A 27,013-nucleotide genomic window follows, 5' to 3' on the forward strand; every position below is an offset into this window, starting at 1 on the left:
ATTTGAGATTGCTAATACACATCGAGGCTTGTTGCTTTGTTCTACATTTTTTTCAGGGTGCAGATGTTGTATTATAAAGTGGATAATATTTTCACGTTAATGGGTTCACTTGGGTTATTATTTATCCATATTTTAAAGACAGTTGTATATAATTTGTGAAGAAGAGCTTGACTAAAGTTTAAATAGGAAAATCAGACTTTAAGAACCTTAATTTAGTCATTTCTCTATGAGCTCCCTTGCTCTATTCAGTTGCTTACTTGACCTCCAGCTGCGAATGGATTCATTATTTTAAGAGAACATTCTTACAGATAATTAACTCCTGAAATGAGTAGAAGATAGGCAAAAATACAATGAAACTTCAGTCAGTTTCTGCTTATGCAGGGCAGCTCCATGCTGTTGAAGCACACTGACACCCTTAACGTTAAGGACACTTGAACAAGTTACCCCACGGTAAGCAAGGACATGAACTGCATGCAGAAATATACTCTTCGCAAACTTGCACATTTTCTTCCCCCCCATTAAAATGATATGTGGAAACAGGGCTGGTAGGAGAAGAATTCACCTTTCCATTTATAAGAGTATGCAACAGATATCTGATGCTTTGAAATTTCCGCCTTAGTAATGACAATTATTTCCCATGCCCGTACCTTCTATGGGATATGAAAAAAGTGAGAAGTGGGACAGAAAGCTTAGTTTACCCTCCTAAATTGAAATGACATTTGTCTTCTGAGTTTTGTCCTTGTTTCTTTTACAACCTCCATTCCTATTTTGGGCCTTATCAAAGACGAAAGAATAGAGCAAAGTGAAAGTCTAAAGAGTTATTCCAATGACAACATGTCAGATACGGAATCAGGCTCATCTTCTGAGTAGTTTTATTGACTTTCCCAAAAGTAAATGGCTTTTTTAATTCTGGGCATTCTGCACCTAGAAACCCTAAGAAACTCAGTACTAATGGAGAAAGCTTTCCTTTTTATGAGACGAAGGCAGAGGGAAGTGGGTGAGCAGAGGCTTCCATTGATTTTCAGCTTCCTCTGATGTTACCTTTCCAAGTCTCATTTTCTCTATTTGTACCAAATGAGAACTTTGAGCATGAGAAGAGGGAGAGCTGGGTGCTGCAGCATTCAAATCTATGCAATATGTGGTGACATGCTTACACCACTGCTTTATTGCTTTGAAAGCTGGCCAAAGACTCCTTTGAGAGATGTGGTGCAAGGTTGCAGTTGCCACAGAAGTCACATCTCCACTGGAGAGATGCCCTAGGAGTGGTAAGGTTTCTTGACTTTTGCTGGTCAAACTTGGCTGAATTCTCAGCTCTGGATCTTGCTTTCCTTAGACAGTAGCTATTATCACTCACCTCCTGGGTCCTCACGAGCTTGGAGCTGTAAAATAATCCTTCCCTTCTTGGACTTCTTGTGCCCCCACAAACACACTGCAGACACCACTGAGGATGACTGAATTGATCTTCCCCTTGAAACGAGAAGAAAGATCAGCAGTTGCAGTGTGAGAATAGGACCTGTTGAATAAACTCTGTTGCCAAAGAAAACCCCCTCTTTGCACTGTGCAGAAAGGTCATTGTGTGCTCTTAATAGCGCTGTCCGTTTCTAATGTGACTTGAGAAGGGGTCAGTCTCAGCCTCCCACTTCCCCATGCCTCAGGAGATTTAAGTTGGGAGCTACTCCGTGCCTTGGGTTACAGGTTTTCAGAAAAGATGGTGTCCTCTTTTTTTTTTTTTTAATGAAATATATTGAGAAATGCCTAGGTTTTTTATTGCAGCGAGGAAGAGCTGAGTGCAAGAGGAGGGCTGAGAAAATCAGATTTTGTTTTATTGTACAGGAACACTGTAGAATATTTATTCCTGTCTCTTTCTTCTAATTTGATTTTCTGACTACCATATCAATCTTTGTTCACCGGTGAAACAAAATGATTAAGTACTATAGATGTTGCTACTTGTACCTCAGCAACAACTAAAAAGTTGAAAGATTTGAACTGTTTTAGAAAATTTATTTGCAAATTCATCAACAATGAAATACTTCGGGTGTATAAAGAATTATGGGATGGCTTCTCAAGCCATCAGCCAAATCGCCTCCTATGGTTTCTTTTCTCTTCCTTTTGTGGGAGGTTTTCTAGAAAGAGTATGGATGTATTCAATACCATGACATACTGAACTCTGATTAAGTTACTCACCTTCACTCCACAATACACACATGAATAGTCATTTGAATAATGCAACACAGACTGGCATTGCTAATATGAACAACAGCGTGGAGTAAACATTACTCTCCACAGTTGAACTACTGTGAAAATTATTCCAGTGGTACGCTGACTCATCTAGTGGATAGTTACATCTTATACTTAGCAATTTAAGTGCATAAAGTATTGCATTGAGGAAATCGTACTTCCTTGCCTTGAATGTTTTTTTGTTCTTATTTTTTTATTTTTTTCAATCAGTCTATAAGGAAAAAGAGGATCACTCTCAGCCTTTGCTGAGCAGGACCTGCCCCACTTCTGGTAACAACACTTTGCTCCCTTAACAGTTTTTCTGATGGAATCTAAGGTTTAGGTTTCCTTTGGTCAAAGTCTGTAAATGATGACTCTATCAGTCATTCCATTCCAGGCAGGTCCCTATGGAGAGAGTGAAGTTAAAGATGCATGGTCAGAGCTTCATTGAGTCACTGACAGAGAATGACAGAGTTCTAGAGCCTTTCCTTTTATCTCGAAGAAATGGGATTTTGTTTGTTCCTCTTTCTCTCTAGATCAGCAGATTTGTTAACCAAGGTAGCTGAAATCTTTGTCTTTTGCTTTATTTGATATTATTCATATGCTTATAACAGTTTTAACAGAGTTCCCAAGCCAGGTACTGAGAATACCTGAACTGGAATACATGTCAAGTCTGCTAAAACCATGCTTCCGGATTTGCCAGTTTGCAGAAGGAGTCCCTCAGATTTCACAGGGAGGACTTCTTTGCACTGTGAGCTGTTGTCGTTCAGCATTTTCTGAATCTTTGGGATATAAATGAGCTGTGAGCACTGAGTGAACAGGGTGGTCCTTCTCTCTGTGGCAATGCTAATACTCTCCTTGCTTGTGGTTTGTAGAATCATAGAATGGCCTGGGTTGAAAAGGCCTGCAATGATCATCGAGTTTCAACCCCCGTGCTATGTGCAGGGTCACCAACCACCAGACCAGGCTGCCCAGAGCCACATCCAGCCTGGCCTTGGATGCCTCCAGGGATGGGGCATCCACAGCCTCCTTGGGCAACCTGTTCCAGTGCGTCACCACCCTCTGTGTGAAAAACTTCCTCCTAATATCTGACCTAAACCTTCTGTGTCTTAGTTTAAAACCATTCCCCTTTGTCCTAACACTGTCAACCCATGTAAACAGTAGTTTGCCATCCTGTTTATAGGTTCATAGGTTTCAGGTACTGCAACATGTTTTTCCCTTTGCCAGTTTAGATATTTGTAAAGTGTGCTTCTGAAACTCAATATGCAGAATTAAATATGTCAGTACTATAGGAAGGACACTTTTATACTGTAAGTGTAGTGGAGATTTGTATTTGCAGCAGGAGGGAGGCATGCTTCCTATATATTTTGGCATTACATTGATCCTACTTGAAGGGTAGAGTTTGCTTTAGGAGAGTATTTTTCTAGCACTGTTGTTTTCTCATTTATCTTTTTAGTATTCACAGAGCACCCGGCGCGCTCAGATCTTTGTTAAGTGTGTTGTAGACTGTGTAAATAAATTAGAAAGAAACTAATATATTAGGGCTAATCCACTGACTGAAAGTACAGGGTTTCACATTTTTTGTAGGGTCTGTACAAAAGTAAATTCATGAGAAGTATTTCAAACCAGTCAGTGAGAGCTAAATTACGTATCATTCACAGCTTCTAGAAAATGCTATGTGCTGCAGATGAATAAAGTCAGCAGAATAAGATGATGCTAAGAATTCATAAATATGTTTACACTTGCAAGTGGCAAATGTTACAGCTTTCAGAACTGAGAGTATATTCAGGAATATTGTCCATATGCCTCTATTGGCTGGCAAAGTAATGCAGCTTGCATTACTCTAAATGAACATTCAGAGATTGGAAACTTGCCGTTGTTTGAGAATTTAGACCTTACTTGCACCTGTCTACAGAGTGTAAACTTTTGATTATCCATTACAAGTGTTTAGCTGTAGAAACCATTTTCTTAAATTATGCATACTTAACTATTTGCACATTTACAACTAAATGTTTGCACTAGTTTGGATAGTATGGAAAGAACAGGGTCAGACTTTCTTCATCTTTGTGAATTTAAAAATAAATCATAGAGTTGTGGCTGTGTATGCTAGAATACAAATCATTTTACAGACGAGAAAGCTTCTACTGGAGGCACTTTTTGTGCCTTGCTATAAGTAACTGCCTGATACTAGGGAACGGAGAAAGCAAAGTTCTTCATCACCTATTTCCATAAATGTGTAGAGAATACTCATTAAATTAACATTAGCTTAAGAAAAATGAAACTTCTGAGCCAATTACAGTTTACTGTTTAGACTGGGGAAAAAAAAAAAAAAAGACCTTTGTTACAAAATATGTGACTTGAACAGGCAGTTCCTTATAAAATTGAGAAGTTGCAATTGTCCTACTCTTGAGTGATGGTGTACGTGTGATCTTAGTTCTACTTCATTAGCCCCTAGTGAATGAGTGGTAAATTTTTCCTATTTATACATCTCCTGTCAGAGGATCATAAACATAGCCTGACTACTGCATGTTTTCACTGTAGCTGTTTCATTTATATATTTTCACAGCTCTGATGAATAGTTTATATCCCACTTGAATAAATTTTTCTTCTTTTTAAATATTCAGATAGGTATTAGCAGTAGTTAATTATGCACTCAGTACCTTTTGTAATAGAACTATCTGTCATTATGGCAAGCTTTTATGTTGTTTTTGAGGGCTTCGGTCTTCTCAGTAAAATATTGCCTTTTCAGTGTGCATGCGAATGATCAATTTTATTTTCTGCTGATTTGATAATTTTCTACTAAAATTTAATCTTCTGTGCTGTGGAGTTCGTGGCCAATTGAAAGATTTTTCCCTCTGCTAATAGAATATCCAATGCTTCAGCTCTTTGCTTCTCATTTCTCTAAGTACGTACACTTTGAAGCTTTCTGTAGTGTGATACATAGAGAACTACTTACAAAAGTAAGAAGTGTGCAGCTAGGTTATGGTTTTTTCTGTCTCTCAGTAACTCAGCATACAGAGGATATAAACAGCAGTTCCATTTACCCAAGCATTTCACCAGAGGTGACATTTTGTGTAGCATATGTCAGCTGGTAAACCACTGTATATGTTACAGACATTATGAATATTGTATAGGTTGACGAGTAGTTTGTTCTACTCATGCTTTTTTGTACAAATGCAAATTATTCTGTTGGTTAAAGGCAGAGTAAGTTCCATATGGTCCTCATGGTAGCGTTGTTCAGTTTTTTTTCTAGAATTTTCAAAGGCCCTACCAGCAGTCAGGTATTTGTCGCGCCTGAATTTTGAGAAGTTTCAGTTTTCAGTTTTCTTAGTGTTCTATGGATCCTTCAGTCTTCAGCTCTGTTCAGAATGAGCCAAACAAGGCCAAGTGGAAAGCTGTGTCATTGAGGTAGCACTAAGCAAGCTTTCTCCCAGTGTTCTGCTGGTGTGTCATCACGCTACAGCTCCTGGCAGCTGACTGGAGGTGCCAGCAGTCATTTGGCATTTTCTTCTGATAATGGCCTATAAATCCTCAAGGAAACGCATGAAAAAATTGTCTAAGATTTGGATGGCCTTCTGCTCAGTGATGAATTTTGCATGGTTGGAATAAGATGAGGAAGGGACAGGAAAGAAACTTTGCTAATGACTGTTACTAAAAATGCATAGCACAGCTATCACGGGCATGCCTTTAAGGGCTGTCTGCTTTTATTACTGTTGTACACCTGGATTCTCAGCCACATTAGGACTGCTCTCCTAATCAAAATAAAATCATAAATGAGAACAGACTTGATAATAACAGCAGATATTGTCAAAGTCTAGGAGCAGCTTTTGGAAACTGGTGACTGACTCCCTAGTATTGACTACTCAACCTCACGAAGAATAAAAAAGGTGAAGTGTTGCATCTAAATTTTTCTTTTGATGTAGTAGGATTCATCATTATCCATCCCATATGTGTTCCATGGCTTGCTCTTAAGTCTGACCTCTTTCACAGGATGAGATGAGCCACAAGGCTTAGGAAGTAAGTGGTGGAGTCGGATGGAATTTCTTGTAAAAGGAGAAATTTATTTTGACTATTAGCATCTCAAGGCCTCTTGAAATGGTAGTAATGGTTAGAAATGGTTAAACAAACCCCACAGTCAAGCTTAGTTGTATTTCCAAATCTTCACTTGAAATATAGAAAATTCACAGTTAAGTTTAATAGAAACCAGTGTGAGCCATCAATGTGCTCCACTGGGGCAAAAAAATTGAAGATTCAGAGAGGTGAAGGTACCATGTGAAAATTGGAAAGAACAGAAGACCAGGAGTATGGAAGTTTCCAATGAAAACTATCTATCTTGTGGTATTAAATTTCTCCTATTTTCTTTGTCACACTGATGGATTCCTAGTGTTCTGTTCGTTTGGCCTTTGACTTCTACAGATCTTTACTTATTCTTCTTTGTCCAAAAAGGGTTTACAGTAACCTTGCACTAAGTTCATAATGTATCTATAGTTACATTGCACAGAGTGGAGAGTAGTAGTATTCTACATCTTGGGATGATTACCCTAACTGTATTATCAAAGCACCTATCAGCCTTATATCAAGATTAATCTTGATTTTGGACAAGAAAGCATAAGGCATAGAAAAATCTTTGCCCAAAGTCACACAGGGTACAAAGAATTTGAAAGTAGGAATTCCACCCTTTAAAAAAATAGAAAATAACAACTGCAGAAGATAAACAGAGAAAATACAATTGGAATTGCTTAGAAATTGGGCCTTGTAATGCTTTTGCAGTTCTACAGATAGAGGAAATGTCTCTTGCTTATGTTTTAAGGGAAGGTAGGTATATGTGTAAAAATAATTACGCCTGGATCAGCATATTTGCAGGTTAACAATCAACTGCTGATTATCTGCTGATTCTTGCAAAACAGAAAATCTGTTCTTCTATAAACATTAATTATGGAATATCTGACAGAATCATTCCAAACCAGTTTAATTATACACAGTTTTTATACCCTGTTTAATTGCATTTTACACCGAAAGAAGATCCAGACCAGTCCTCTTCCTAAGTCTGTTTTCTCATCTTTACATTTGCTTTAGAGGTTAAACTGGGTTGTTCTGGAAGACAGTTGTTTGAGTATCTCCCCAACAATAACAGCTGTATTAGGACGAACCTCCTGCCTTACATCAAATAGATTGTATCTGTTACACGCAGTAAAATGGGTGCGTGGTGGATATTGATGGGGCCTCAGCTCTCCTGGTTTTATTAGGACCATTTTTACACCTAGGTTACAAGTTAACAGCCCATTATCTCTCCCCAAAATCCCCTGGCAGTTAGTACCGCCAGCAGCAGTGGAAATTACAGAGGGATTAATCTCTGGCTCCAGCCCCCAAAAGCTTTTCTCTGGAGGTACAGAATGATATGTTGGACTGCGTTAAGCAGTGAAAGATTTAATGAAAAAAAAGCCCCAAGTGCCTGCCTGCATCAGAGTCGGCGTCCGTCCCTTTCCAAACTTGTCAATACCGTTTTCTGTCTTTGCAGGCCTGCTGGGCTGCTGAGATACGCGTGATGGCTCAGACTGTTTTGTTTCAGCAGCTGTTCTTAAAAGCACGTCCCTGCAGAAGGTTGGCCGGGGCAGTCAATTTCAGAGGAAAATGAGGAGACGAGGGAGAAAGAGGAGGGAACTGCAGCCCCCCTCAAGAGACATTTTCATTTCAAATAATTCCTCCAGATGTGGGAGAGGGTCTCGGGCTGCGAGCAGAGAGGGAGGACGGGGAGGAGGACAAAGGGGTCGGGGTTGGGAGGGGACAGGGCGCGCTGGCAGCTGCTCCCACTGCGCTCCGCACGCTGCGCAGCGCTCCGCGCTCCCTGCGCGCTGCGGGGCCGCCGGGGCCGTGGCAGGGAACGATAAGGAGCACAATGAATGACTAACAAAGCTCGCGTGATGAATGCAGTCATTGGCTCGGCAGCGCCAAGTAGCTTTGCTCCCGGTGGCTGACTGTCACAGCCGGCTACAAATATTATTTCCAATGACATGGACGGGTGACAGGAGGCAGCGTGGCGGGGAGGTTGTTAGGAAGTTTCACATCTTGCAAAAGAAAAGGAAATACGGAGGAACCGAGTATTTCTCTGTTGTTTGGTTCAAGGAAGTTATGGTAGGCAAACGTAGGCGACTTTGATTTTTTGAGTGTGAAGAAGTATGAGACAGAGCCAACATCACAGTTATGTATTGTGCCTTCCTGTTTGCAGTGTGAGATTAAATGGTTTAAAATGCCATGAGAATCAGAGTTAGCCGCAGTGTAGAGTTAATGCCTGCAAATGCAACATCCACGCACCTGCAGATTACTCTGTGTGACATCTTGAAGATGCAGTATAAAATGCTACCATCAGTTGGAGATACTCTCATCTACATACATTTTTTGTTTGTTTGTTTTCACTCTCATTCACAACATTTTCAGTGGAATACAGATGCATGCATTGTGTGCTACGTTTCGTTCTTCATACCTCATTCTCCCAGAAAAAAAAAAATCCATTACTTTTAATAAGAGAGATTACATAGGTAAAGCATATTTCAATCTTTAGCCTAGCTCAAGGAAAGAATATAAAAATACATGACCCAGAGAAAACTGCAGGCTTCAGCTTCAGCTCAGGTTGTGATCTACGACCAGATCTCTGACCTGTATCATCTGCTTTTGCAATGCAAAAGAGCACAGGACATACAGGACTTGGGCAATATATCTGAATGTTAGTTGCAGAGTTTGCATCCATTTACAGTGCACAGCCTTGGTCCATAAAGAGCTGGACATAAAAGCAAAGAACACCTTTTATTTAATAACCTTTGCCTTTCTTAATGTTCTTTTTCCTTCTGAGTGTTTACTTCGCTATTCAGTTTTCATTAGACATTAAGTGGCTTGAACTCATAGGTTTCACTTTCTATGTGTCTGTGATTGAAACCTGTTTATTTTCTCTGTATTTCCACTAGCGAATAATATTTCCACTAATAATAGCTAGTGGAAATACTGAATATATATGTGCAAGAAGGTGGAAAAGTGGTAAATACACACCTGTGTAATTCTTGTAAGGGGACTTTGATCTCTTGGTCTGATTTTTTGCAAGTGCACCTTGCATATACTTCCATTTTGGTGAGTCTCCCAGTCCAGACTGGGAGCACAGGGTGGAAGTAACAGCAATGCAACCAGAAAAACCTGGGCTACCCCAATCCAGTAAGAAACCTTTTGGCTTTGACATGGCTCAGCAAAAAGTTTGTTCATTGGTGGGAAACGTTTCAGGTAAAAACCTGAATTTCTGTTTCCAGAAGTAGTAAAAGGGGCTTCTTAATTGACAAAACATTTTCCCCACTGAGCTGCTGACTTTCTAATCCATAGCAGTGTCAGAGGACTGCTGGCTGCAGTCCAAGGAGCCTGACTTCCAGTTGCCATTATTCACATGAGCTGTGACATGTAGAATGCTTTGTGCCTTTAAAAGCCTGGAGTGTGGGTAGATTTGTTTCCAATTAAATAAATACAGCCATGCATCATTGCTGAAAGCACGTTCAAAGGTAGAAGATTTGCCCTCAAAAAGAAAAGAATATTTATTTAAATCATTAATGGCTAGAAAGTATCAACTCATTTATCTAAAGAGGCTTAACTTGCTGGTAAACAGACTGGGAGGAAATTCCAGCTGTAGGATGGGTTTAGTTTATCGGAGCTGTGGCTCCTAACAGGGCCTCCTGCTGTCACCAAAATGTGAGCAATAACTGCAAGAGGATAGCAAAGCTGTGAGATTATATCTGAACAGCACGTCACTTATTTCTTTCTGTTCCTCTAACTTGCTGGCTTTACTGGGGCTCTCCTGGAGCTTAAAATGCGAAATGCACAGAGGCAGTTTTTCATGTTGGAAGATTGTTGAGCGATACCTGGATTACAGTATTTTTGCAAATAGAACATCATTCTTACTGTTTTCCACAACTCGAGGCTAATCACTTGCCACTACCTTCAGCTTTCATTCTCACCTCTGTATGAATGTCCTTTCGTAGTTCAGTCTACTGCCACTGTCAAACCAAAATTGAGGCATATTCACTTATTAATATATTACGAACATCCTACACTGCCAACAGAGTTTAATCTCTCACAGTGACTCCCAGTCATCTTTCAGAAGTGTACAGAAAGTGAAAATGTGCCACTTGAAACATTTTATCCTGATTGGTAAATCCTTTTTCTCCTTACCCTTGCAGCTTCCTGGTTAAAAATAGATAGCCCTCTGTGCCAAGTATGGAAGCACAAGGCATTGCTCTGATGACCACCCATCACTTCTTTCTTACTGATGGCTTTCGAAAGAGCATGCTGTGTGATTGACAGATGCAAGGCACCAAAAGCTCTGGTTTATATTTGGCATTCTCAGAATAGCGAAGCACTCTTCGAGAAATCACATCATTGCTAAGGATATGCAGCATGGCTCAGTGTGTAAAGCTTCATAATTTATGTGAGAGAAAAAAACAGGAGAGAGAAAGAGGGTTGAAGTCACACCTGTGGGCTGGCAAGGAAATGAAGCTCAAGTGGTTTGTTATCCTCCGATAGAGGTCTGTTTTTAGAGATCTATTATAGAAATGTCTTCTGTCCATGCCTGTGATCAGTGAGGCAGTAAGTAACATGCACTCAGCTTTTTCCAGCTATACAAATTGGTGATGGCAGTGTACAGCCCACCTGCTCAAAAGCGTCTAGCACCAAACCAAGCCACTGGGCTTGTTTTTTGTCACCAAAGTTTCTTGCACTTCATTTTGAAGGATCTATTCTCTAAAAGTATATGCTAATCACATTCACAGAATCATAGGTATTGGAATGGACCTCTGGAGACCATCTAGTTCAACCTCCTTGCTAAAGCAGGTTCCCTAAAGTAGGTTGCACAGGAAAGCATTCAGGCAGGTTTTGAGTATCTCTAGAGAAAGAGATGCTACAACCTCTCTGGGCAGCCTGTTCCAGTACTCTGTCACTTTTAAAGTAAAGAATTTTTTCATTGTCCTGGTATGGAATTTCCTCTGTTCTAGTTTGTGCCAATGGCCCCTTGTTCTCTTGCTGGAACCACCAAAATGAGCCTGGCCCCATCCACTTGACACCTACCATTGAATATTTATAAGCATTTATAAGATCCCCCTTTAGTCTTCTCCAGGCCAAACATTCCAAATCCAGATGCCCATACAATTGTGCGTATGTGTAGAAAGCACCTTCAGGCCGTGTTCAAGATATAGATTCTACTTTACAAGCTGCTATGTAGAAAAATTGATACAAGACGTACTTCAATAGAATCATACAATGGCCTAGGTTGGAAGGGACCTTAAGGATCATTCAGTTCCAACACCAGTGCCGTGAGCCACTACATCCTTCCAATCTAATACACAGGATAAAGATCCACATACTTAGTTGTCTTTTACTGTCCAGGAGTAGTGCATCCTCATCAATTACACTCTTCAGGACTGTTGAGTCTTCAGCTCTGTGAACAGCAAGCTATCTCTGTGCTGTATGCTGTCCATCCAGTCTGTTCTATTCAGACCCACCAACCTGTTCATCTGCCACTCTTTCATCAGCCTGACATTTTCTTTAGGGCTGTGAAGATGATGAAGGATCTGGAGGGGAAGACAGCATGGGAGCAGCTGAGGTCCCCAGGTTTGTTCAGCCCAGAGCAGAGGAGCTGAGGGGAGGCCTGATGGCGGCTGCAGCTCCTCACAGAGCTGAGCTCTGCTCTCTGTGACAGCGACAGGGCCCGAGGGAAGGGCATGGAGCTGTGTCTGGGGAGGGGCAGCTGGGGGTTAGGGACAGAGCCTGCACCAGAGGGCAGTGGGCATGGAACAGAGCTGTTGGAGTTCAAGAAGCATTTGGATAGTGCTCTCAGACATAACAGGGTCTGAGTTTTGTGTGGTTGTGTGTAAAGCCAGTTGGGTTTGATGATCCTTGTGGGTCCCTTCCAACTCAGGATATTCTGTGGCTGCAATAAAACAGTAGAGCTATATAGGTTTGGGTTAAAGTCCAAGAACAACCTTACCTGAGTAAGAACAATTGCTTGGAGTTGCTGGTAGGCATCCATTACTAGTAGGTTTTGAGAACAGATTAAATAAAGTTCTCAGATAAATCCTTGAGATAGTGGGGTGGATTTTCCAGATTGTCTGAGGTGTGACTGTGCCTGTTTTTTTCTGTGGTTTTGTTCTGTGCGTGTAGTGGGTTCATGTGTATGTGTGAGGAAGAAGAAAAGGAAGAACAGAGATGATGGTTTTTATTTCACAGGGAACTTACAAAGCATCCTTCCATTCTCTGATCCTCGTTTGCAATTGCATATGCTATAGCAGCAAAGGAAAAAGAAGAGACATTTTCAATTTTTAGTGAAAGCTACATCTTCATTTGACATTCTGCAAAGCCATGTAGGAATGTAATGAGAAAGAGTGCAGTATAGCCTCACTTGGAGCTAGGAAGGGAATCAGAAAGTAATAAATATATGGCTTTGTTTATATGATTATGCTTATTTTGCCTGAGTAGCAGATTTTTCTGTTAGAGCAGAACTTGAAGACTGTGGCATTTGTCCAATCAAACTGCCTATGGCCCAGGGCCAGTGATAAACATGCGGTGATGAAGGCCCAGGCTGTCCTATCTCATGGGTTATGGGTTGCTCTGCAATCCTGTCAAGCTGCAGCCAGCTTCTTAGATAGGGATGACTGCCCTGCCTTGGGTGTGTGGGTACAGGGTGCTTCAGTTGCCCTTCTCCCTTTTCAACCAGGAGCACCTGCCACATGGGGCAGGGAACAGTGTTAATTGAATGTTAGCATCTACATAGTCTTCAAGAAAACTGTCATTTTCCTGTCTGAAACTTGGCTTAGGGCATATGGCCCTAGGTTTTCTGTTTCAGGATGAGCCTACTCATTGAGCCATGAACAGCAGTCCATTTGTCAGAAAGGAAGTATCACAGTTAATCATTTTACAGTCATTTCAGTCTGCTGGTGGCTTGTGTTACCTTAGGAAGGAATGAGTCCATTAAAAAGGTCACACATCTGAGCAATACACTTCTCCTTGCTCCGAGACCATGGATATGAAGTCTCTGTGATCACTTTGCAGCTGTAAAATACTGTTTTCATGTTGCAGCTGAATGAGACTTCCTTGCAATGTTTTTTAAACAAATGGATCTTCATTTTGCAAAATATTTCATTTATGGTAATTTTGTTCCTACCTGCTGTGTATCCTTCATTCTGTTGCACAAGTGAGTATTTTAATGCTGTGGTTTGAAGGGAAGACAACAGTCTAATTGCTTGTCTTATTAGCCCACTGGAATTAATGGAAGACTATAGCACCGAGTTGCCATTTAGCTGCCATAGCCCTGGGTGTACATAGAGCATGGCATAGCAGAGTTAAATCATTTATTAACTCCTTAACAACATATATTTAATCAGTTTTCTAGTGCTTCAGACCTTGCAATCAATAAATGCCTTTTGCTTTCTTATTCCTAATTAGTGTATATTTGTCTACCTCTGCGCATTTGTAAGCCATCAGCGGTGCATGTTAGTGAATTCTTTACACTGTCACATGGGACAGTTGTGAATTTTGGTTGGGATACCCTTGTGAGAGAAGACAGTCTCACTGCTTGACTCAAACCCATTGACATTGTTTTGCTAAAGGAGTGTGTGGTTTATTAAGACTAGGACTTGCAAGGGAGAAGTATCTTATAATAAGGCAAAATTCACAGGTACTATGGTAGGTTTGTCTCCTTGTGTTTGTAATTAAAAACCAAGTGTATTGTATCTATTCATACAGAGGGCTCTGCACAGGTGTAGAGCTTCTTAAGGTAGCACTCACATTTGCTTTAGAAATGATCTCACCTGATTTCTAGAATTATTTGGACCAGTCAAGAGCATTTGGTAAAACCTCACGTGATCAGAGGTATCTTTTACCAACATCTAATTACGCAGTTTTCATCAAATCTGAAACACATGCCCTTCTGCTTACCTATTGTTGAAGCCAGTTGGTGCGACTCTAGTATTACATTGACATGAGATAGGAAGGCTTTTCCTATTCCCCACTGAATCAAATGCCTTGGGTGCTAATTTAGTAACTTCACAGTCCTAGGACCCAAAGGCGAGTTTTCAGCAAACACGTGCTCCCCTACCTATGAGGCGAGCTTGCTGCCATGAGGAAGAAGATACATTTGTTTATGTCAGTAGTATATGAGAGGGAAATTGACAAGCAAGAACACCTTAATGGCTTCAAACTACCTGTTAATGATCATGGCGCCAGTGCCTGCCTGGCAGTCTCAGTCTCCAATTAAGCATCTGCCGGAGCTGGAAGCAGGACTCTTAATTGGAAAGAAACAGATTCAAAGCAGGTTGCATTTTCTGCCAAGACAGATTTATCAGCACCACCATGCCTTAATCCATTGTGCTTCCTTTCCCACCCCCACCTGGCTTCTCTCCCCGTTTCACCACGTGGATCCCCAGGGGTACGGGAGAAGCCGTAGAGCAGCAGCAGGTAGAGGATGCTCAGCATATCTGGGAGATTTTGCTCTCCTGTAACCTTTGGCTGACCTGGGGCCCAGTGATGGATTCTGTCCTAATTGCCGACTTTTCTTCCCCCAGACCCTCTGTGGCATGTGTATGCCCATTAAGATATATTGTCTCGTCCACATTCAGGAGATCTGTTTGGAGCTATCTTTTACATAAAACTGATTGTTTAATTGCAGATTAAAGATTAATGCAAGTATAATGATTCCACGAGGACACTTCAGACAAAAGCATCCTGCATCAGGCAGCCTGCATCCATTTTTCAATTTGGCCATAAATTTGGCTGGGAATTAAATAGTAAGTAGCCGTGATTGCAACACTGGTCTCTGAAGGCACTCATGGGAATGAAAATAAATGAACAGGCTCTCACACAAAGCATGTTTCATTATGGTCATTAGTGGACAGATCCTCAGCAGGGACTGAAGGTGAAATTGTCTGCAAGAAATGTTGGCACTTGTCTTGTGAAATTGAAATAGTAAGGAAGTGAGTATAAAAATGTTCAGGTCACAGAACCTACAGATGATAAACCTACTTTCTCTGTGCCGTGGGTATAAGATGCAGGAGGTGTAGATACACAGAGGACCATGGATTGCATTCCAGCATTGCTGTATCTTCTGTTCAGAGAATGAGCATATTCAGGAAATGCTTACAATGTTATGAATGCATAATTGTGTGTGTAGTTTATGGACCAGAAGTTGCTATAATTCGTTACGCTGGTGCTTTTGATGAATTATTAATGTTTTGCTTTCTGTTATGTTTTTCAGGTAAGGGAACTTTTATTTTCTTTAAAACACCCAGCTGGCTGGTAAGTTATTTATCTTCATTTCTCTTCACTTGTATGACATGTGGTAATCTAGAATTCCAGAACCAGAGTCTATCTAAACCAGGGGGAATCGTTGGAGGGCAGAGTCCAATCCCCTCCCAGAGCAGGTCTGGTTTTGTGTACGTAGCTCAGGACCTCATCAAGGGTGGAGATTGCACAGACTTCATGAGGAACCTGCTCCAGTGTTTGTCCACCAAATATTTTTTTCTAGTGTATGACTGGAATTCCCCTTGCATCAGAATTCACGTCTTGTTGATGTGTATTGCTGTCCCATTAGGTTGTTGAAGATATCAATGAAGTTCCTCTTAGCCTTCTCATGGTGTTGTAGCCTGTCTTGTAAGATGGGGCTGGATTGAGATGTTCTTGGTGTAGAACAAGGGTGTTTTATTGTTGATGTAAGGCTGGGTGAAGCTGTGGTCTAGCTTCTATTAGGGCTCCTGAATATCATGAGCTCATGAAGAGACAGAGCAATAGACCACAAGCCATCAGTGCTCACCAGATGTTACAGTAGATTGAGCAACCACAAGTGTTAATTCCATTTCTCTTTTCAGCAGCTCAGACTACCTGTGCCCACTGGAAATTTGGCAAGATCTTAAGTCTTTTTGAGCTCTCATCTCCACAACAGAACAGGAAAAGGGTGAAGACAGTGCTGGTTTTCTTATTGTGGCCTAGAAGTTTGATAGACTAAGGATGCATTTTACACATCCCTGTGTTACATTCACCAAACTTACATCTTTATGAGGACCAGGCTTTCACCACTTTAGTATGTTGGTTCAGAATTCATTCCATGGCCAGGGAATTACTTGCAGCACTGTAAGAGAATGGCAGAACAAAGCACTGAGTTTTAAAATAATTTTGGCTCAGTTTGGTTAAAACAGCTTTTTGGGGACTCCCTTATGTCTTGCATAGAATTTTTGGTGTTACTGAGGCTGTTTTGAGGCTGAGTAGGAATCCTGAAATTACAGCTATCCTTTTTTTCTGAGAAATTAATGTATTTTGATAAAATTTTTCCTTTATTTTCCAGCAAGTAAAGGAATCCACGTGGGGTTTGTTGAAATGTAACTAGAAGAATCCATGTGGGGATTACTGAGATGTGTGTGACTTAGCTTGACAGATTTTCGATGTAATTAGAATAAAAGTGGTGACATCTTTAAAGGTGCTCAATGTTTTAGGTTTTGTTTGTTTTCTGTTATTTGTTGAAGAGTCAGGAGTTTTCAGTTAAAAATGAAGTTTCAGTTAGAAATAAGGTCCAGTTTGCTGTAGTGTTTACCAGCTTCATTTATTTATTTGTTTGTTTGTTTGTTGCCTTTTGATGTTGAAGCTTCTGTAACTAGTGAAAGGGACACTAATTATGCTTTCAAAAATAGAGATATCATTTAATATCAGTAGTAAATTATAGAATGAGTTGATATTAATAATATGATGATAAAGCAAATTTCAGTCTTACAGTTTTTGTGAGGATTTCTTTTTCATGTGCTGAAATGCTAAGTCTTCCAGGCACAGACTGTTGCTTGTGCCTCCACATGAAGGTATGGCAACAGTATCCTGACCCTTGAGCACTTGTGTTTTACTGCATGCCCCGTGAACAGCATAAAAACCAAGGGTGTCGTGGCCCACCCACTGTTATCTTACTGTCTGCAGCATTAAGAGCGAAGCTCACTAGCCCCTTGCTTTCTTCATTCCTCCTTTAATCTGTTTCACAGTTGTTGGTAGGGACCTCTTAGCTGAGCCCCTGCCTACCCAGCTACATGCCTTGTTAGCAGACCCTCTCATCCTTCTCTTAGCAGGCTGGTCTGTTCCTGCCTGTAGAATGCTGTGCTGTACAAATCCTTCCCTTCTGGGAGCCAGAAGGGCCACTTAGCTCAAGCTGCATCTTCTTAATGAGCACGTACAGATCAGCTTGGATGCAGAGGTGATGATCATGACTAGGAAGAGGCAATACAAATGAAAACTTACAACCCACGTTTCCTCAAAACCCTTCGACGATCAAACAAGGAAGATATTACGAGAGAGGGGATATCTGCCTCAGTACTGAGGAAGGCTGCTGTTGTGGTTTTATTTGTTCTGGTGGAGGTTTGGCTTCGTGTCATCTTGTTTTTCAATATTCCAGGCAGTCGCAGTGTGGTGTTTTCTTTGCATTGATAGTCCCAGCCCTGACACCAGTGAGCCTGGCTCTTGCATGTGTACTAGCAGAACAAATAGTGAAACACACTATTTGTTTGCTGGGAATACACCATGCATATTTATTGGGAGTTTTAAAATACTTGAAGTGCAAGAGGAATGTTGTTACTTCTGTAAGGATCTTGGAAGACCATGAAATCAGAGCAATTTCTGTGACAGAAGTAGGGACTCTGTTCCTTTAAACTGTAGAAAGATCCACAACAGTGCGTGGAACAAGAGGGACTTAATCTCTCTAGTGGGATCTGCACTGACACCCGAAGACTCAAAGGTTATGTATAATAAAGTGTACGGTGACTTGCATTGGAGAGGCTGGGGTGTGAGTGAAAGAACTTGCAGTACAATTAACAAACTGTAGGGATGCCTACATCCCAGTCTACCACATTACAGATTTGTCTTTATAATTGGAAATTAGGTTGCTCCAAAAGTAATGCCTTCCTTTTGTTTCCATGGAAAGTACAACAGATACAGAGTGCACAATAACATAGTTTGGTAGAGGAAATTCTCAGCTACAAAACACTGTTTTTCAACACAGTCACCACCATTAGCTTGGCATTTTCACTAACAATGAACAAAAGCCTGCGTACCACACTCATAGAAGTCTGCACCAGCAGAGGTGACCCTACTGTAGAAGTGCACCACCCACTGCTCCACTGTGCTCACTTCCACTGTTTCATTTCCATAAATGTTCAGCAAGCATCAGTGAATGTCAGTGAGTGCCATTTTTTTTTTTCCACATGAAGGAATTCAGTGCTGCACCTTTGCTTCATCCACACTTCCATGTCAGATGCTATTTGTCAGAGTGCCCCTCTGCTGCCATCTGTCACACAGCAAAAACATGTAACAAAATATGAGTGGGAAGGTTCAGCCTCTCCTGCCATACCACCAACGTCTACCTCTGGCGGGGTGGGCCAATATAATGAAATAGGAGGCATTACTTTTGGAAGAGCCCTTGTAGACTCCTTTGAAATCTGAATGAAATTGTTGGAGTAAAGAGTCTGCTTGCTAAATAAACTGCAATGAAACATAGAAAGTCCCTGGGAAATCAGTATCAGATCAATGTTTAAAGATAACAAACTTACAGTTCCCCAGGTGCTGTGTGATCTACCTTACTTGATCAATGAAAAATATTTCTTATTGTTATTCACTTATTTTTGAGTTAGGACACTGTGATGTGTATTACTAGGTAACATCACTGCTATTTTTCAGGAATTCTGTTTGCCCAAGTTGCTGCAGTAAAGGGCTTTTAAAGGAACAAAAAGGCATTCTGTTACTGTTGTCGTCAATTGTTTATGACTAACTTCTTCAGAGATGTAACTACTTCAGAGGAAAAACTTATTAATATCTATTTTGGCAGCTGAGGTAATTCATGAGTAGGGACTCTTTTTACTTCAAATGACCACCAGCTCTTTGAATATATTGCTCTTTTGGGTTTAGAAGGTAGCCCTGCTATAAATAAAAGCCCTGCTGTGCCACCCTTCTGCTAGTGAATTCAGAAAGAGGAAGATAAGATTTTTCACCCTAGGCATGTTTTATTTGTCTGTGTGATTTATTGTAAGGATTTAATGATTCATAGTTGCTGGTAATCTGTTTGTAATTGATCAATAATTCAAGTAGCACAAAGCACAGACCATTCCAGTAAGTGTCCATGCCTTTACAACAATTACCTTGTATAGATGTGCAAATACAGGTCTGATAAGCACTGTTTGCATGGAAGTGCTAGTACTTCATGTGCAGCCTTACTGCACTTAGTGATAACTCCAGTGATGCATACACAGGGTGAGATGTTAGCTATGTGAACAGGCAGCAGAATGCATCTGTCTTATTTCGTACGGAACAGAGACTGACTGAGCCAGTTCCAGCAGTACTGGTACTCTCTTTCACGATGTTTCTCAAGAAGCTGGCTTGAATGTCCAGGGTGAGCCTTCTATTGTTAGTACAATATTTCTTTGTACTGAGCCAACAGTGAGGTTTTATAGGGAGAGCCATCAATCACAGTCCAGCATAGCTTCAAGATAATTCACTTAGGATGGATTATTAAAGAAAGATTAAGGATGTGTTAAAATAGTTTATTTTATATTAATAGCAGATCTGAAAGATGTGTGGTCATTCCAACGTGCTCCCATAGGCTATACATGAAACGAATGAACAGACTCTCCGCAGTACATCCGTATGATCTGTAGATAGAGGGGTCGTGAAGGGAGTTCCATGCACAAGAAGCAGCATTTTATATGGAGAGAAGGAAACTGAGATAGGACACAAAAATGCAGAAAAGGAAATATGAAAAAGGAGTGAAACAGAAACCTCTGCAGCTATTCTGATTCTCGAATTTTGTGTGCTGAAATCTCTATTCTGAGGACTGAAGAGAGAAACTGTATTTTTGTAGCAGGAGATACAACATTAGCAGTTCCACTCTGGGTAGATTGTGCTGAGTGGGAAAGAGAGAGAACAGCCTGGGCCACCACCATGTTCCCTTTGGCTGTTGATCAAATCTTTGTATGCCAACTATTCTCTCAGCAGCAGCTTTCAAGGTCTATGCCAACCAAAGGAAGTACTTACCTTGCCACTGGTGACATTACAAATATATTGATAAGCAAAGAACCATGGCATAGATAAGAGTAGCTAAAAGATTAGCTGTCCTGGGAGACCCTGTCAGGCTATCTGCATATAGACATTTAAATGGAATGGTTTGGTATAGAGAAAATGCTTTAGCAGTGGTTTTCTCTCAGATACATGTCTCCCTTACTGCTCTAAATCAATTCCTTAAGACAGAGGAAGCAGCACATGACTCCAGTCTGGAATCATTGCTGCTCAGGGGGCTGTTGAGTGCAAATTCACTCTTTAGCATCAGTGACAAAAGTTTACAGCTGGGTTGTGCAACTTAGCTTCCTTTGCATTTTGCACCATGGAGTGGATTCTTCTACTCTCCTGGTTGCTACAGTCTATTTGTGGCCATCTCCTGTGCTGGAGGTGGGAGCTATGAACTCCAGGACCTCTTCTGGTGGCACCACTTCACTTGTGGTCCCTTTGTGAGGGAAAGAAAGCAGTGGTGAGCTGTTATAGTGCTGCCAGGGCAGTCCAGCCAGCCCGGTCACTGCACAGCCTGTGGGCTGCCTCTTTTGTCACAGGCTCACCCTGGCTTTTCATACAGAAGTTTCCCATGACCTCTTGGTCCATTAAATTCATCTTATATATGTGATCACAGAGAACAGGAAAGCAAGTTACCTATTCAGTGAATGTTTTTGTGAGTCTTCTGGCAGTTTTTAATTCCTCTTGTGTGGTGTGTAATCAAAACAGAAACTGAGATGCTAAGAGATTGGTACCCAGTAAAATAGTACCAGGGGATACTTCCGGCTCTGATCCAGTTTAGGAATGGTGAAGGAGAGAAATCTGTTCTTGTGGGGTCTTTTATTCTCTCTGCTTTCAAGAGCTGGAACAATCTGTCTTTGTGCTTCCTTAATTAATGTGATGTCAACAATGATAATGTGCTAAATAATATAGAGTGAGTAGTAAACAAAGCAGGTTCTGAATCTTCCAAATGTACCACAACCAAAATTAATTGGCCAACCTCAGGGGAAATTGTAGTGCTGAACCGTTTTCTTGGGCTTTGTTTCCCTTTTTATGAACAGTGAATTAGTTTGTTTTGAAGCTTCCTGAAATATTACCAGTTTTGCTGTCTCACTTTGAGAAATAGCTCACTCGCTCTCAAGGAAGAAACAAAACCCCTGTGGCTGCTACAGGCATAAAGCCAGATTCTGAGTTCAGTATCCATCTGAACTGAGATTGGACGTGGTCCTGAATGAACAATGATGGTATTCAATCTATTAAAGCACGGAAATGTGATCTTAATTAGCAAATAGCTTCATCCAGTTAGCAAAATGTATGCAAAAATAAGACTACCTGAGTGAAAACTTCTGGTGGCTTGTTAGTGAAGCAGTTTATATATTAGCATACTCTTGGTGAATTTTTACAATTGTATATTTGTGTTTTCTTTCCATTGGGGCTGATGCCTAGTTAGCTGCTACATGAAGTACTGACTCACTGTGGTCAGTAGCCAAGCTGCCAAGAAATGAATGAGGCTTGAATGGGATTTATCTGTCCTAATTCAGGCATGTGCCTGGATGTAGTAAGAAACAGACACTATCAGAAGGCAGCGACCTCTTCCTTAACAAAGATAAAAAGGATCAGATGAATTGGCTCCCATTTCTCCCTTTGACTTCAAAGGAAGCCTGCAGCCTCTAGGCAAGTAGCCTCAGATATCTAAAAAAGGGTGAGGTAGGTGAGGTATTTATCTGGTAGAAAAAGCATAAGGAGGAATAAAAGTACCAATCCTTCCAGGGAAGGCTGATGCAGAGCTCTGAGTGAGCCGCCTTCCCCTCCAAGCCTCTTCTGTTCTTTCTGTGACATGAATCCTGCTATTACCCTAATTATGAGCACTGAGACATGGCCTCATGTCTAAATGTTCATCTGCATTTGTGCCCGCATGGGCACAGTTGGCCTCTGTTAATCCTACTGTGTTTCTGTTTTGCTCCTTTGAAGCAAATGCAGAGGAGGCAGAAAGGGGAATGGGAAAAGTTTCTATTGTATTTTCCATTTATCTGGCTGTTTATCCACCCTGATTGTAATTGGAACAAAAAAAAAAAAAAAAAAAAAAAAAAAAGATCCTACCTCTTAGGACCCCTGAAGCCTTCAGAGTAAGAAAGAAGGCAGCCTTTGCTTTTAATTGTTTTCCTTTTACTTTAAAGGAATAGCGTGTTGTACAGTGAAACAGCAGGCAATCTGTAAGAGCAGTCCGAAAGGTGAGCCAGACCTCAAACAAAAGCAATATGAAAGCCCTCTGCTTTTTTTTTTATCCAGCTCCCCCCTCCTGTGCCTCAGGCTTGCAAAAGAGTGCAGAAAGCATAATACCTCACTTTCTTAGATAACAGTGGAGGCAACAAAAAGCTGTTTTCTTTGCTTTTGAGAGTTTAGGTGCAATACGTAGAACTGATGTATGACATGCTGTTCCTTTGTAAAAGTACCAAGAATATTAAAATGCTCCCATTATCTGTGCTTAGCCTCAAGCTTCCTTTAATGATCCTGCCGCATCTTGTAAGAACTAGAACTAAATTGACTATGTGACTTCAGAAGCTAGCTACACAGTGACAATTAATGGTTCTTGTCAAAGTCCTGCACGATCAGTATCCATAAATTATGACATCTAACCACTAGCCCTTTTAATCTCCACTAAAGGTTTCTGGGTTCCTTATTAAAGCATCTGTCTGTGGCTCTGATGTGTCCCCTCAAAAGAAAAAAAAACAAACAACTAATCAAGCAGAAAGTGTTCTTTGTGTTTTAATTCAAAGGCTGCTGTTGTACATACGGCACATTTACATGGTAATAACAGTTCATCAGACATTTAGACGTGCATTCTTTTCATCTATATTTTGTGTTCTTGTTGCTATGTCAGTCTGCTGTTGAACTTTTTCCCCTTTTCCCCATTCAGAGAAAGTGACTCATATGGGCAGCTAAGCAGATGAAAGAGTTACAGAGATAGGAGTTAGATCCTGCTGTTCTTATTTTACTCACCAATAAAAGCCATGGAAAAAAAAAAAAGGGCAATAACTAACAATGATGTGAGTAGCAAGAAGAGCTTACAAATGGTCTGTAATAAGAATGAACAGGTTTTGCTTTTGTCTACAGGGTTCCTTTTTTAATGCACTGTGACTGATCATTGTGCCTTGTCTATTTTAGACAAAAACTATGGATGTGCTTACAACTTGTAAGAATTTAGAAGTTGAGATGCGTTTATTCCTAGATTTGATCCCGATTTTCATCTGAAGAAGCAAGACTAGTGCTTAGTTTTCTATATGTTCTGCATCTCTCTTGCCCCACAAGTAGCTTGTCACTTTTTTCTCCCTCCATTTAACTTGTGATCTTGGCATTTTCCTTGTTAGATGATGGCAGCATCAAGGCCACATCACACTGTAATCCTTTGTCCAGGCTGGATGTGGCTCTGGGCAGCCTGGTCTAGTGGTTGGCAACCCTGCCCGTGGCAGGGGGGTTGAAACTAGGTGATCTTTGAGGCCCTTTTCAGCCCAGGCCATTCTATGATTCTATGGTCTTGATAGAAGCTGCTTTGAATTTTGGGACATTTAGGGGGCCTTTCCCAGGTGTGAGTCATCCTAAACAAGGTGCAGCATATCTTTTTCTCTTCTGTTTTACTGAAAAATGAGTTGACTGTGGCCCTACAAGAAGGCCGGTAAAATCTAGCTGAAACCTCTTTCCCTGATGCACAGCAATGAGACAGGGCTTGCTTTAGCTCCAGAGTGGCTGATCAGATGTACTGAGGTCTCCACAGCTGCTTAAGAGACATTGCAATTAGACTATCTAATTAGGGGAGTATCTACAGCAGTTGGTCGGTGATGGTTTAGTGCGGGGATCAGAGTTGGTGTAGCTACCACCGTGTTGTTGAACAAACACAGTGTTTAGACCAGAGTAGGGCAGTATTTCTCCTTGTTGTGTTGGCCCCTTTACTTTGTACTAACCCTTTCCAGCCCATATTCTTTTTAAATGTAAATTTGACCGAAATCAAAGCAGACAACCTTGCTTGTTTTAATGCACTTCCTTTTAGTTTTCTCCTTACCTTCATCCTTTTCCAGTGACATGATTGTACTTCCTTCTCAAAACGTTTCTAGCCTCAAAGCACATTATTGGATCTATTGGTGATTAACTGTGGAGACTTTAGGGCCTGATTTCAAATTTTTTTAAAGAGAAAAAAAGATTACGCTCAGTAGTCTTAACAGTGAGAAAAAAAGATTATGCTCAGTAGTCTTAACAGTGAGCTTCTGTCTACAGCAGAGAACATTTGGGAGTGGGACACAAGCTTCTATACATAAGATTTTTGCACAATATCTGATATTAAAAAGCTAACATTTCTTGGCTAGGAAGACTCAGAAATCCCCCAAATCCTGAAAAACTTTAAATTATTCAGGAGTTCAGGAAGCTTGGTTCAGTACTAAGTCTGAAGCATCCAAATCATTTTTATAATGTGTCTGCTTGTCCTGTCTGATTGAGTGCATTTCTAAACTAAGACAGGAAATTTCTCAGAAACAGGCTTTCCTATGTGATTTACAGTGCTAGATATACCACAGTGGGAAAAAAAAAAAAAAAAAAAAAGAGAATTAATATCCCTAATGGAAAAGATTAATCATTTCTGAAAATGTAGAAGATGGAAAGTTTTTCCATAGGTTGGTGCAAATGAAAACACCCTTCCATTCCTGAACTTATTTTAGCATCCTAATTAGAGAATTAGTTATCTCTATATACTTCATTCACGTCTTTCAGGTATTTTCCCTATTCTTAACTGGTGATGTGGTTTGCTATTACCTTGTTAATAATATTTTAGAGTTAGTTAAACCCAGCTTTAATTTATATTGTTTTGTAATGACAAGAAATTGGATCTTTTTTCATTTTTTATTCACAGGAACTCCACTTTATAGACTTAGATAAACAGTATGTAATTTTTGATCCATTTTAATGATAGAACCTGTCATCATCAATCAATAAGAAACATTTAGTATGATAACTTCTTCTGTGAAGGTGAGAAAATCTGTTATGTAAGTGGTCCTGCAAAACAGGTCCTTGGAGACAAATGTTGCTTACTGATGTTTCAGTGCCTACCCAAAATCATGAGCTAGGTAGAGACATTTTCGTAGATAAACTACTATCACAGTCTGTGCCTGAATAAAAGCTAACCCTTCATTTTTCCCACCTGCTGATTAGTTGTTCTGCTCTCTTTCTGAGTTCTTGCTCCTTGCTTGTACCATTTCTTGTTCTTTGTGTGCTAACTACCTTTTTGTTACACTTTGTGCCATTAATACAGCTGGGTTTTATTTAGAGCAGTTTTTGCAGTCCTCATGTTGTTTAAAATTGCTGTGCCTGTTTTGATTGAGAAGAAAGGCTTGCCTGGCTAAATTCCATGTATATTTTCCATCTCTCCTGGGCTGTCATTCAGTGAGACAGTAAATGCAACTCAAGAGTTTATAAATAGAAGGCGTCAAATTCTGTAACTATATTGCACTTATCGTTGAGTTAAAATTCATCTTCCAGTTCAGTTTCGTTGAAAAAGTTGATTACTTAATTTCCTACCGGCAGGCTTAAGCTTAATACCAAATCAGATCTCATCTGTCTGCACCATTCTAACTTTGTGCTGGATCAACAATTGTCTGTTCTCTCAGAGTTGTCATGTAATTGGCATTGTACCATGAACTTCCTATCATGAGCTCTGGCAATACATCAGAAATGTGATTATAATGCAGAGTATACAACTGTGCATATATCTAGGATCAGCAAATTGTGCAACCACTGCATGACCTTTTCTTCTGCAAGATACATTATCTTGTTGTACGTATTTTACTCTGATGTCTTTAGATAATAGTAGCAATAATGCCATGACTGACTGTGTATTGTGTGTCATTGAAACAGAGAAATGCTTTTTTATTAGATCATTTATTGAAAACAATGAGAATGAGATTAAGTCTAATTCTGTCTCTTACAGCAGAGATGAGACGTATTGCATATTCTGATGTTTTCAAAGGCACTTGCTTTGTTTTGTTTTGATATTTTCTTTAATGTACAGCTGCTCTGGTACCTTCTCACAGCAAATTCTGAATGTTTGTATCATATCAGCAATTGGATATATAAAGCAACATTTTGATCCCTTTTGTTCTTACTGGTTTTGATGCACTTTTATTTTCGCTAATTATGAAGTGATAATCTACTCAGAGCGGAATAGATAAATGATTTCTGCTGCAATAATGTCTGTGAAAACAAGTGCAATCAGAACTTTTTAAACATTCCATTTACTAAGCACACCTCTTTCCAGCCTCCTTCTCCATGAAATATGCAGTGGGAGGCAACTGTGTAAGAGAACAGACAGCAAAGCTTGAGGAGTTATGTAAGAAGTATTATAGATAACACATTATATGTATATGAACAGACTTCATCTATTTTTGTTACTTTTGTTACATGTGCAGTTGTTGATCAATCCAGCTAGTACCAACTTCTTTAAAATACCATCTTTATCTCCTGATCCATGCTGTGTAAGGTACTACGGTTGACAGCATGTGGAAAATTCATAGGTGGAAATGAATGGTTTTATACCTCAAATTCCATGCTTACATTTTGATTGATTCCCTTCCAACATCTGTGTTTACTACAGACCAGTTTCCTCTCTTGACTGCTTATAGAACAAGCTGCTTATAGAACAAACTACCTGAGTAAGGCTTAACACATACATATGCTG

General features: G+C 40.3%; 1 protein-coding gene across 4 annotated transcripts in view; it reads left to right on the forward strand.

The window, feature by feature from the left end:
- Window positions 1–27,013, forward strand: part of PDZRN4 (PDZ domain containing ring finger 4) — a 246,615-nt gene that overhangs the window by 153,582 nt on the left and 66,020 nt on the right. Inside the window, exon 1 of one of the 4 annotated variants that reach the window (XM_046902303.1) lies at window positions 15,337–15,531. The exons of the other annotated variants lie outside the window; for them this stretch is intronic. Within the exon in view, the coding sequence (XP_046758259.1) occupies window positions 15,352–15,531 (180 nt within the window). The 5' untranslated portion in view covers window positions 15,337–15,351. Of the gene's footprint in view, window positions 1–15,336; window positions 15,532–27,013 lie in introns of those variants that run through there. 4 annotated transcript variants of the gene reach the window in all.

Source organism: Gallus gallus, chromosome 1 (genome assembly GCF_016699485.2).
Source record: "Gallus gallus isolate bGalGal1 chromosome 1, bGalGal1.mat.broiler.GRCg7b, whole genome shotgun sequence".
Lineage (NCBI taxonomy): Eukaryota > Metazoa > Chordata > Aves > Galliformes > Phasianidae > Gallus > Gallus gallus.